This window comes from Battus philenor, unplaced genomic scaffold, assembly GCF_028537555.1.
Source record: "Battus philenor isolate CCGP_79_NKW_IND1 unplaced genomic scaffold, ilBatPhil1.0.hap1 SCAF_3, whole genome shotgun sequence".
Taxonomy (NCBI): domain Eukaryota; kingdom Metazoa; phylum Arthropoda; class Insecta; order Lepidoptera; family Papilionidae; genus Battus; species Battus philenor.
The window spans coordinates 6,143,293-6,155,249 of record NW_027181693.1 but is presented as its reverse complement, the minus strand read 5'-3'; the positions used below and the strand labels follow the sequence as shown (position 1 = coordinate 6,155,249).

Here is an 11,957-nt window from a genome sequence, read left to right as displayed (position 1 = left end):
CATGAGTTTTAACGAAAGCCACGACTTGTTATCCCTCAATACATACATATTCTAGTATTTCAAGATATAATCTTATCCTCAATCTCAACACTTCAATAAAAAAGTAAATCAATACATGAAAAATATGCGTATTATTGTAAAATATTACATATTATATATTTTAAAATAATAGCTACTCTCGAAAAAAAACGAAAGTAAAAAAATAAAAGTCTCTCTTAAATATTCTTTAGTTAAAAAAGAAAAGAGCCTATAAATTAAAAGACTTTATTATACAGCATAGCAAGGAACCAGTTCAAGTATGAAAATAGAGTTGAAAACTAGTTTTCACAAGCATTTAAATTATATACACTGTCCGATGCCTCCCTTTCCATATTATTAAGAGATAACCACGAATATATAAACACAAAATCGTTGCCACTTACTCACTTGTCTTTTACATCTGGAGACATATAGTTGTAGAAAAGGAATCCTACTTAAAGCAATGATTTATACTATTCTATTGATTTCTCTTGTGTCCGTACTAAGCACGAATGCATCAAAAGTAAGTAAAACCCTTTTTTAACAACTACTCTATTTTTTAAACTAGTTCTAGTTAATGTTCCGATTTACTTTTAAAATCAAGTTATTATAGTTTCAAAGACGATAAGGTTAACTGTGCTTGAATTCATATAAAGATAGATATAAAAATGGTCCATAAATACTTTTACGTTTATTTTAATAACTTTCATAGTGATTACCTTAGCAAATATTAAAATATACGACGCAATTACAAAATCTATAACTTTTTTAATCAATTCTTTAATATTCAAAGAAACGGTAAACCTCTACTTATCTTACCGCAACCTAGGGTCTTGACATCGCTAGCTTTTTCATTCACTTTACTTCTGCAAGTATTTTGTAATCTTCTTTTATTTTTGAAATTAATTTACAATGATCATATTATACATTATAAGAAGAATGCCAGAACAGGACAATTCGTTAAAACCTAAAATCACTTTGAGCTTCCTCTCCAATAGCATTTTCAACTTAACTTAAATATCAGGGCTCCAAATGACCTTTAATTTAAATGCTGGTTTATATCCCTGATGTAACTGGCCTACCTACTCAGAAGAAGCTCGAAAAAATATAATCAAACAAGTTTTTTCAACAATTCATTCCCAAGTTTTATTTTTACTTTAAAGTACTTTAAAATATACTAGTTTAAGTTTAGTCGTTTTTGATAAAATGTAAATTAAGTCTAGAAAAAGACATAACAAGGTTATTTTTATTTCTAGATGCCCATAAGATTAGGTACCATATGTACATCGTACATTATATTTATTGAAATTCGTATCCATGTAGACCGTATTGAATCATCGTGATATTAGGTCGGGGTAAAATGTCTTAAAACAAACAGCATGTAACAATTTACAAAGAAATATCTTTGGATATACTTCTTGTTTCGTGCTACTTTTGATGACTTCGAAAGTTTATGTCTTTTATTTATTTATTAATCTTTATTTTACAGGAAAGGGTAAAAGTGCCTCCAGAGATCATAGCAAAAATCAATGCCGTAGATTCGCAATGCGTAAAAGACGTTGGAGCTCCTCCTGATATTTTAAAGAAAATAATCCCTTGGAATCTCCCCGACGATGACATAAACCAAAAATATTTATTTTGCCTGAGCCATAAGTTACAAATGGCAAATGACAATGGTACCTTTGACGCAGACAAGACTATGAAAATTTTTGCCAACAGTAATAGACTAGACGATATAAGAAAAAATTTCAGTGAATGTAATTTAAAATCAGGCAAAACTAAATATGAAACAATATATATTATTACAAATTGTTTCTATAGTAATGTTGGTATCGAACTAACTATGTGAATGACAAAGTAACATAATTTTTTTTTACTTAAACTGAGGGGATGGTTAGAGGAGCAGTAAAATTTTGTTCCTGCATTTTTAATGAACTAATTAAAATATTACTATGTAATGTTTATATTATTTATGATTCCCTAAAACATACTATATGGCCTTTCTTATAATAATCGTCGTTTCCCTAGACCTCCTCCAAGATACCTCTGGGGGGATATAACATAATTATTTCGGTTGGCAGGGAGATTGGCGATCGCAGTGTAGTATTATGGTATGCAAAAGACACTGAACGCATCTTCTGGAAATTTATTTGTGAGCATTGGCAATCCTATATATTTAATGTAGAAAGAAAATGAGAAAATGCTAATGCTAAGACTGAATCCTGGGAATCGAACGCGCGACCTAATAATTTGTATTTAGCATGTTAAAACGATGAGTAAAACGTGATAATGTATAGAAACCTTATAACATAGCATCATTACGGCAATGCAATATTTTCTTATTGATTTCCATTCGGCTGGTAAAGGTTTAGTTTCTAGGTAAACCACCGATGACAAAACATCGCAAACGCCTATGTTGTCTGTACATCGCCTATATAAATGGATGAATAAAGCTATTTATGTCCAAATATTAATAAAAATACATTTCTAACGATATTATGTTGTTATTATGTCTCTCCAATGTTAATCACCAATTAGTTAATGTTTTTCTTTACCTTTCCTTTGAATCCCCCTTTTTCTTCCTTTTTCCTTTAGATGGACATCTCCACCGGTGTATTCCATGCATTCCCGTTATTTGGCTTGTACACTCAGATACTCAATGCGAGTTCTGAAATATCTCATGTCCATGTTTTGGTTGGCTGTTGACTGCAGTAAGCCTTTTATCTTTACGGCGCGATATGCTCAGCTTATTGCCACTTTGATCTAAGAGACATATTTTTAACATATGTATAACTTACATAGGTTATAATTATATATATATATATATATATATATATATATATATATATATATATATATATATATATATATATATGTATATACATAGTATACTGCGAAGTTTTTGTTACATTTCGGTTGATTATTTGATTCAAGTTTTCTAAATGGTACCACAAACAAAATGATTTATTTTTGGGACAGTTTTCTGTTCATCTTTCTCTTCTTTTTAGCCCATGGACGCCCACTGCAAGGCACAGGCCTCCCCCAACGATCGCCACGATATTTTCTATTTTGATTGTACTTGTGACGTATTTGAAGCTATGCTGCTAGGCGATCTAGGCTTTGTGCAGCTTCATCGAAATTGATCCCGTGGAAAGAGGTCCATGAACTAAAAAAATTAACGCTGGTGATCGTACCCCAGTTACAACAAAGACATACAAACGCGGAGAACTACACCCGTGTATGTATACACCTACACTATATAGTATGTACACTATACAGTGTAGTGAATGAGGTGTAGTGTGTGTAGGACGAATCGAGGACTACTCGGCGGTCGGGAGAGACACGGGTCTCTCCGGACCTCGCTTGAACGCGGATTAGGTGGACGCGGCCGCCGTGTCATATGTAAGCGAGAGGCGCTTGACATATGCATCGAGACCACTGGGGCTCGATGTGAGGTGCATATCCTGGCGTTGAGACGAGGAAGCGGAGATAATTTAAAATCCGCTTTATGGGCGGCGAGAAAAGCCGAGTGTACCGCAATACACAGAAAGCGTTCCGAGGGACCGAAGGAAGGCGAAGGGGACCCCGTTAGGGGCTTGGAGGGTTTCAGTTGCTCATGATCAACCATCGAGCGGAAGGGTAGGTGACGGGTTTGCCTCCCGGGAAGTTTGGCTTCGCCCAGGCTAAATTGGCTGGGAGCAGAGGGAGGAGAAGAGGTTTCAACGTGGGCTTTGAAACTTTTACCGCGTGAACGGAGGCGATTGGTCGAGCGGCGACTTTAGGAGGGCGGGAGGTCGAGGGGCAACCTGCACGGCGTTTTTTAGGCACCTTAAAGCAGCCCCTATAGTTGACGGGGTGACCTTCGGTCTTGCAGAGGACACGCGCGGGTAGTGTCTCTGTGACCGTCCCGTGATCTCCTAGGCAATTGACGCAACGAGAGCGGAAAAAGCAGTTTCGAGCTGCGTGGCCATATAGTTGGCACCTTTGGCACTGGCCGACGATGCCTCTGCGGTGAGACCCCTGATAGGGAGTAGACGTCTTTGGAGTCGAAGATTTTATTTCCCTTGGAGGAAAGCTCAACGGTTGCCATGATGAGATGCACTCCGACGAGCCGTCGTTCAGGTGCGGGTCCTCGATGCAGAGGGGCTTTCGCTTTTCGTAGCGGACGGGGGTGTCAGGTGACTGCGGGGAGTTAGAGGAAGCGGGAGAGACAGTCCTTAGCATCTGCCTTGAACTCCTCCGGGTATTTTATGGCCATCCTACGACCGAAAGTGATGACCGGATCCTTGCAAATGGGAGGACCCGTGTAATGACGCCAGGATTGCGCTATTGTTGGGTGGAGTAGTGAGGGTGGGGTCGAACTATTCAGCATCTCCCTGCCGAACGGCAGGGGGAGGGCGGGACACTGCGAGCACGGAACGATGAAATCGCGGGAGTCTAAATGAAGTGACCTCGATGGTCACTCTACGCACCAGTATGCCGGACAGCCGTGTCCGGCGGGAGATAAACCAGCGTTTCTCAGCGTCACAGCGCGTCAGCAAATCTAACTAAGCTCAGCGAAGACTGTACCCTAAACGGTCGTACAGACGGGGAGTCACCCGGTGTCCGTAAAACGCACCTAACGGCCCTAGCGTTACCTACCTAATTCCCTAAGCAAACTACGCGGGGGCGCCGGTGGCAGGGGAGACAGTGCCTAGTCACACGCTGACCGCGGCCCCACCCCGGGATGAGAAGTAACAGCGATGACGCGCAACTGATGTCGGTACGCGTATACGCGGGAAGCGAGCAGGCCAGCGGATGTTGACCGATCACGTACCTCGGGTGCGGCTTGCTTCTTGACTTGCCACGACGAAGGAGCCGTCCGGACCGAAGAGGCAGGAACAGCGCAGTTTGTGACCGTTCACAAACTGAATGTGCGATCACTGCCGGTTCTCAGGGACGATCTTGACGACGTTCTCTACAGTTAGACACAGAAAGCTGCGTCAGCTACGAGTACTATGGGAGGCGAGGAAGTCCCAAGACACTTCCGACACTCCTAACGCTGATTGCACGGTTTTCTTGAACTGGTGTGCAAGAAGGCGGACACCACGACAGCAATGTATGGGATGCGAGAAAGTTCGAAGATACTTCCGGCACTACAAACGCTGAACGTAGCGAATCCGTACGCAGGGCCATAGGATTTAGCGGGCAGCGACAGCTGAAAGGGAGACGAGAAAGTCCGAGGACACTTCTGCACTTCCAAACGCTGTACGAGCGAATTCCTTGCACCGGGGTGCAAGAGAGCAAACCTTATTGCAAATCAGTAATAGGGGAGACGGGAAAGTCGGGAGAAACATCCGAACGCGCCAAGCGCTGAGTTCGCTATAATCTGATCATTGTTGTTTAGATCTAATATAGTAATTTAAAGATTTTCATGACAATTACATAAGATCTCTCAAATATTTTGAACACGAATTCCACATTAGTTAAAGTAATACATATTTTATTATTTGTTCATTATTATACTTTTTATTTGAATTAAATTACTGTCTATTATATCAAGGTAAAGAAATAATAATCCAATAGGTCCGAGGTGATGGATCGATTACAGAGCAGTAAATATGCTTTGAACTAAAAAATTCATTGTAACCTAAAAATGTTTAATTTGCGAATTAGAAATATGTGAATGGTGATAGCAAGGTGTTGTTATTACAATTTAATTTACTAATGTCATTTCAAATACTGCTAGTCCTAATCTATGTATATTAAAACTATAGCACGGGCAGTATTGACTTCATAAGTCCATTAAAAAGACGTCATCACGTACAATCTACATTGAGGAAACTAATAAGCATTCTGAGCATGTCGGGATGAATCACGGCAACCTTAGTATGAGTAACGTGGTCTCTTACTTCAGGATCACAGCTACTAAACAAGCTTCCATCACAGCTATATAACCGTCAATTCTCTACGAGAACGAATCAGGAGAGAGAAGATCCCTATTCCATTGAAAGTGGCAGTGCGTGAGCCACAAAGCGCATAGAACAGATAGTTGTTGAGTGGTGAGGCTTTTCGATACTGGAAATTAGACCACGATGAGCGCAGCGAAGTATACCCACCCACAAGATGGACCAAGGACTTCATTAAGGTAGTAGAAAGATGTAGCCTAGTTCCAACTAGTTCGATTAGTAATCTATAGATAAATCTTATGTCCTGTGTGCATAATTGGACATCCTGTGGATGATTTAATGACTAAGCGTAATCGTTATCAAAGTTGCGCAAGGCATAACAATTTATATGATCTTCAAAAATTTTATGTATGAAATATAGAGTATTTGAATAAGGCCCTTAGTTTTAAATAAATATGAATATCATGCAATGTGTTTTTCAAAACCAGACATTTTGACCTTATAATTTGTTAATGGGCAATCTAATAAGACTGGGTGATTGTATATCGCTTGATTAATAAATCAAGCGATGTACCACAACCGGATTATTTTTTACGGAGTATATTAAAGGTAATCTAAAAACTCTATAAATTCGTTTGTAAAAATAAAACAGCTATTTTGCTAAAATATGATAAATCAATAACGGCATTACATGGTCTTAGTCTGTGTTATCTTTTTTTTATGCCAAGCCTTATTCTTTTCGATGTAACAAAAAATGATTGATTATAATAAAAAATATTTGTACTGTTTTTATTTCATAGACTGAGTTCTTGTAGAAAAAACTATAATTGTTTGCAGGTCTTTTCAGCGGTCTTCTTACTGGTGGTAGTGAAGTTCCTAGTAGATCCCTAATTAGGTTGATGTGTGGTTAGACTGTGTAATATTTGATAGGTTTTAGTAATGTTATTCTGTTTGAGGAGATATTTATAAATAAATAGATGAATGAAAGTAATTGGACAGTTGAAGTGGTTCGTCGGAAGACGTTAAACGTAGGCCGTTTCCTTGTTGGTCTTATTGGAAATCTATGATGAAGATCTATTTTTAGCTGGGGACGTACTATTACATATGTTATAATTATAATATTTAAATGTTGCATAATAAATAAACATTTGTAGTTATTTACATATAATGACGTTAATTAATATATCTCTAATATATAAAATTCTCTTGTCAGCGTGTGCGTGATGTAACTCCTCCGAAACGGCTCAACCGATATTCGTGAATCTTAGTGTGCATATCGGCCAGGGTGAAGAATCGGACAACATCTATTTTTCATCCCCCTTAATGTTAAGGGTGGTCGACCCCTAAATAGTTTTTTTTATATTTTAGACAAAATTTTTTGTTTTAATTTTTTTATGATACAGCATACAAAAATACATACAACCATAAATTTTCACCTCTCTACGATCAACCCTTATTTTTTGTTTGTTTAAAGAGCGAAATATTTATTTAGTTAGTTTTATTATTAATAATTATATGTGTTACGTGACATACCTTACTGCAGTGTGTACTTAACGAAAGAGGTATCTTTTCTCATATGGTTAGTAAGAAAGATTTTAATTTATAAATAACGAAAACAAATAATAAAATTGTCTTTCGCAAATTTTTATAAATATCGTTAATTTGTACGTCACGAAAAGATCTCAAAATGAATTCTGTTTTTCGATGCAAATAAAATAAATAAGTTAAATACAACTACATAGAATGTTAATGTACACATATTTTACCACGTACTTATATTTTACCACATCCAATTGGCTGATATATGACATTTAAGTGATTTTTTGCAATTTGCATATATCATTTATTTTAATTCACCTCCTGGTAACGTTTGAAAACGGAATATGTTATATAAGTCCAAAATTGCAGTCGTTAGTTCACTCATCCTTTACACTTGGAAGTAAAAAGTTGTGAAAATAAAGCTATCTACAACAATGACTTGCGCCATATTACTAGTTACCCTCGTGACTCTACTGGGCGCAAATGCATCTAAAGTAAGTGACCTTTTCTTAAACAGTGGCCATTTCATTATAAGCAACTGGCATTTATTTATGTTCATCAAATTTTATAAACCTGAATTACATGTAGGAGTGTACATAATCAGATAAATAATCCTGGTAAGTAATTCTAAAGGTTAAAATAACTCTCAAAATTACGACGAATGATACGGGAAATGCCAATAAAGCTCAAAATTCCTTCATACACAGAATAAATTTATTATTAACATCACCTTTGCTTAAAATCAGTATCGCTGTAATGTATGAGACCTTGTAGACAAACGATAGTGTTAGAAAGATCATCAACACCATCACTAAGTAAATGTCATTAACTTCGCTTAAAGTGAAGAATATTAGTATTTCAAAATACCATCAAACTCACAACTGCTTAAAGCGTAACAAACCCCATAAAACTATTAATAAGCATCTGCAGTTCTTTTGATGTTGACCTCCAGATCTTTATTTAACACTCCGATGCCATACCTTTAAAAGACTTTGCATGTGATTCATACCTCCTATTTCGTCCAATTTTATCAAATCTTATCCAGAAATAATGGTTCCTGAATAAAAAGGAAAGGAATTTCTATAACCTCATTATTTAATTTTGAGTCGTGTTAATATATCATAATATTGTACTCAAGCATATATTTATTAACAATTAGTTATAATAATATTTTTTGAAAGAAAAGGAAATAAGATTTGTCATTGGCTTACAAATGTAATATATATGCGTCAAATTACCAAAAATTTCAAAAATCAACTAAAATTTTTCATTACCAATAAACAAAAACTTGTACTAATAAGTGTTTGCAAGTTACGTACTTTAAAAAAATTGTCCTGTGGCAAGTAAATCTAAATAATTTCTGTAAAACGAGTCTCAATAACTTTTGTAGATTAGTTACATTTCCTCATGGCAGGGTATCTGAGAGATCCAAAGGAAGCTCTGGAAGATCCAACAACTACCTTCAAAGTTCAGAACACTAACCGCAGGGGCATAGTACGTCAGAAATATAGATAAGATGTAGGGACCACTATCTTTATACCACAGGACTAGATCCAAAAAAGAATTTCGTTCATATTAGAAATGGAGTGTTAATAATATCTACCAATTATTTATTTATTTCATTTATCTGACAATTTCGTTTACTTTGCAGGAAATTATAAAACTGTCGCCTGAAGCTGCAGCAAAAGTCAAGGCCGTGGACTCCATTTGTTTAGAACAAGTTGGCGCACCACCTGGTACTTTGCAAAAAGCAGTTCCTTGGAATCTTCCTGATGATGAATACAGCCAAAAATATTTATACTGCTTATGTAAAAAAATAGGTATCGCCAATGATGATGGTACCTTTATTTTAGACAAAACTCTGAGACTTTTCACAAACAGTACTATGTGGAACGATATCAAAAAAGCTTTTAGTGAATGCAACCAATTGACGGGAAAAAGTAATTATGAAACATTGTACAAAATTACGGATTGTTTTTACAGTAAAGTTCCTGTACTGTTGAATCTGTAAATTATCGAATCTCGGACGGTTTTTGAAACATAAAGAAAATAATAATCGTAAAATTCAAGAAACTTATGTATTGATAACATATTACTAATATTATTTGTAATGAACTTTGAAACTCTTGAATATTTATCTACTGTTTTGCAATGATTTTTAAATTTATGTTCGATACTGCATGTTTAAATTTATGCTATCAATTCTTATTTTTTTCTTTGCTGATATCGACTTAGGTTTAAGGTGATGTTGTGAAATGGTATCAGCAAAAACAATACCTAGACGGTATTATGTTTTTGCTGATACCAATGTTTGGTGTGCTTACTCCAACTTGTTAAATGTGCTCACATTCTGGTTCTATATATAAAATTAAAACTAAACTTGACTTTATTGATTGGAAATTAAATCTAGTTTAATTTTTTTTTAAAAGCATTCTAATTGGTAGTATAATAGAGAGGTTGATTTTTATACAATAGTACATAAATCGATGTCTTTAGTATCTTTAATAAGGTTATTGTAAACAGGTACAGGTTCGTGAAATACTATTGTAAAATGTTACAGTGTGGTTCGAAATAGGTAAAATAGAATATAATGGGGTGAATATGTAGCTCGTTTGCTGTCAATTATTATACGTTCAATTCAAAATCAATAGTTTTATTACAAGTATTTAGATTTTCTACGAAAAACCCAATTTGAAGAAAGAAATTTAAACTAAAAAAGTTTGCTCTTCCTTAAAAATTTTTAGTGTTTTTGTGCAGGTAAATTGTTTCCAAATGGTTATAAAATATATAAAAACACAAAAAAAAAGTTATGAAACTACTATTACTTTGTTCCGAAGGCAAAGAATTACAAAATAAATTTTTTATTAAATTTTTTATATGGTTAATAAATAATTGTAATAAAATTAAATTTCCTTATTTTAATAACTTTATTAAAGGTATAAAAATTCCTAAAAGTTAGTATTACATGTTCTAAAAAGCATTTGTCTTATGGTATATTTACCTTCTATGATTTTTAATGAACACCTGTCCTTTTTTATGGTACGTTTAATTTGCAAAAACGGATATAATTTTATTATATTGAATCCCTTTTACTATGTTGCTTTTTTCTTAAGCAAGTTTTACGCAATTAATACTTTAAAACGTTGGTTGATCCCTTTTTATTACAAAATATAAAACATTACAAGCTTTCTCATAAGGAAGTTCACAGATTTACCATAAACATTCATTGGACTAATGTTTCGAAACGAATTCTATTCTTTAACACATTTAAAATAAAATAATTAAATACATAAGATATGCAGCATAAAATATAAATTATTAAAAATATTTGAGACAACGAAATTATGTAAACATGAATATGAAGTTCTGTTTTAAAAAAAAAAATTATTACCGTGAACGCCGTGAAGAAAGATTGACTATTAAATAACGAAAAATAGCTACATACGAGTATACTGTATAGCGAAGAGATAATTTATTGTATAAAATAAAAGTAAGACGCGTATAGTTTTTGCAATATAGGTAGCGCATATGATTTATTTCATTTAATTAAAATTAACTTCTCGAAATAAATATATATAAAACCAAAATGTTGTAATTTACTCAATCGTCTGCTACACTTGGAAGTAAAAAGTTGTACAGCAATGATTTACACAACGCTGTTGATTTCTTTTGTGTTTTTGTTAGGCGTAAATGCATCTGTCAAAGTAAGTGAGCTTCGTTGATAATAGCAATACGTATTCTATTAGAAATGTAGTAACCAAGCCGTAGTAACACAGTCCTAAATAAGTACTTTAACAATGGAACTGAAATATTTTTAAAATTACGTTGAATAACATCGTAAGAACTGAAAAGGGTCTTAGAGATTAAATTATTTAGAAAGTAGAAAAGGTTCACCCTTATAAACTTAACCAAATATAACAATGGAAATGACAACTACAAAATCACGAGAACTTATCTTTGTAACCTGAGACATTGTAAGCATGCAACGGTGTTATAGAGACCAGTTTCGAGAAATAACAACTTTGTCTTCTTAGCTTCGCTAAACTAATAACATTTTACAATCTAGCTATATCTTTATGGTGAAATATCAATCAACTGTCTGAGGCCTTCACAGACTATAAATAAGCAATTGCCATGCCTTTGATTCTTACAACACTATTTTATGTGTACCTGATTTAATATCCTTTTTATATTACTCATTTGTATTTTGTACAATACAAACAAATTTAATTGTATAAACTTAGTTCTCACTCACCTCACGACCACTAAGAGCCTACGCAGTAATATGGATTAGCGACTGTAGTTATAGCGATTTTTAACACGTGATCTTAAACGTTATTCATTTGGTAACATAACATATAACTGATTCTTATAATGCAAATGTATATTTTACAAAAATGATAAAAAATCGAGTAGATATTCTTTATATCACAGGATATCTTTAAATTGCCTGCTGCGACTGTAGAAAAAATCAAGGCCGTGGACTCTCAATGCGTAAATGAACTTGGAGTA

At 34.7% G+C, this 11,957-nt stretch overlaps 2 protein-coding genes across 2 annotated transcripts; both read left to right on the top strand.

Moving 5' to 3' along the window:
- Positions 1–429: 429 nt before the first annotated feature.
- Positions 430–1,976, top strand: LOC137927078 (uncharacterized). The gene is made up of 2 exons (XM_068770866.1): positions 430–541; positions 1,508–1,976. Exons 1-2 carry the CDS (start codon positions 482–484, stop codon positions 1,865–1,867), a joined length of 420 nt encoding a protein of 139 aa, XP_068626967.1. The 5' UTR covers positions 430–481; the 3' UTR covers positions 1,868–1,976.
- Positions 1,977–8,852: 6,876 nt separating this feature from the next.
- On the top strand, positions 8,853–9,456 carry LOC137926670 (uncharacterized). The gene is made up of 2 exons (XM_068770342.1): positions 8,853–8,939; positions 9,097–9,456. Exons 1-2 carry the CDS (start codon positions 8,853–8,855, stop codon positions 9,454–9,456), a joined length of 447 nt encoding a protein of 148 aa, XP_068626443.1.
- The last annotated feature ends 2,501 nt before the right edge of the window (positions 9,457–11,957 follow it).

What these genes read in the sequence shown, in the direction of transcription:
- LOC137927078 (XM_068770866.1), top strand. Translation starts at nt 482, where the DNA reads ATGATTTATACTATTCTATTGATTTCTCTTGTGTCCGTACTAAGCACG. An exon ending in TAAGCACGAATGCATCAAAA is followed by an intron (nt 542 to 1,507) that starts GTAAGTAAAACC and finishes TTTATTTTACAG; the next exon opens with GAAAGGGTAAAAGTGCCTCC.
- LOC137926670 (XM_068770342.1), top strand. Translation starts at nt 8,853, where the DNA reads ATGGCAGGGTATCTGAGAGATCCAAAGGAAGCTCTGGAAGATCCAACA. An exon ending in ACACTAACCGCAGGGGCATA is followed by an intron (nt 8,940 to 9,096) that starts GTACGTCAGAAA and finishes TTTACTTTGCAG; the next exon opens with GAAATTATAAAACTGTCGCC.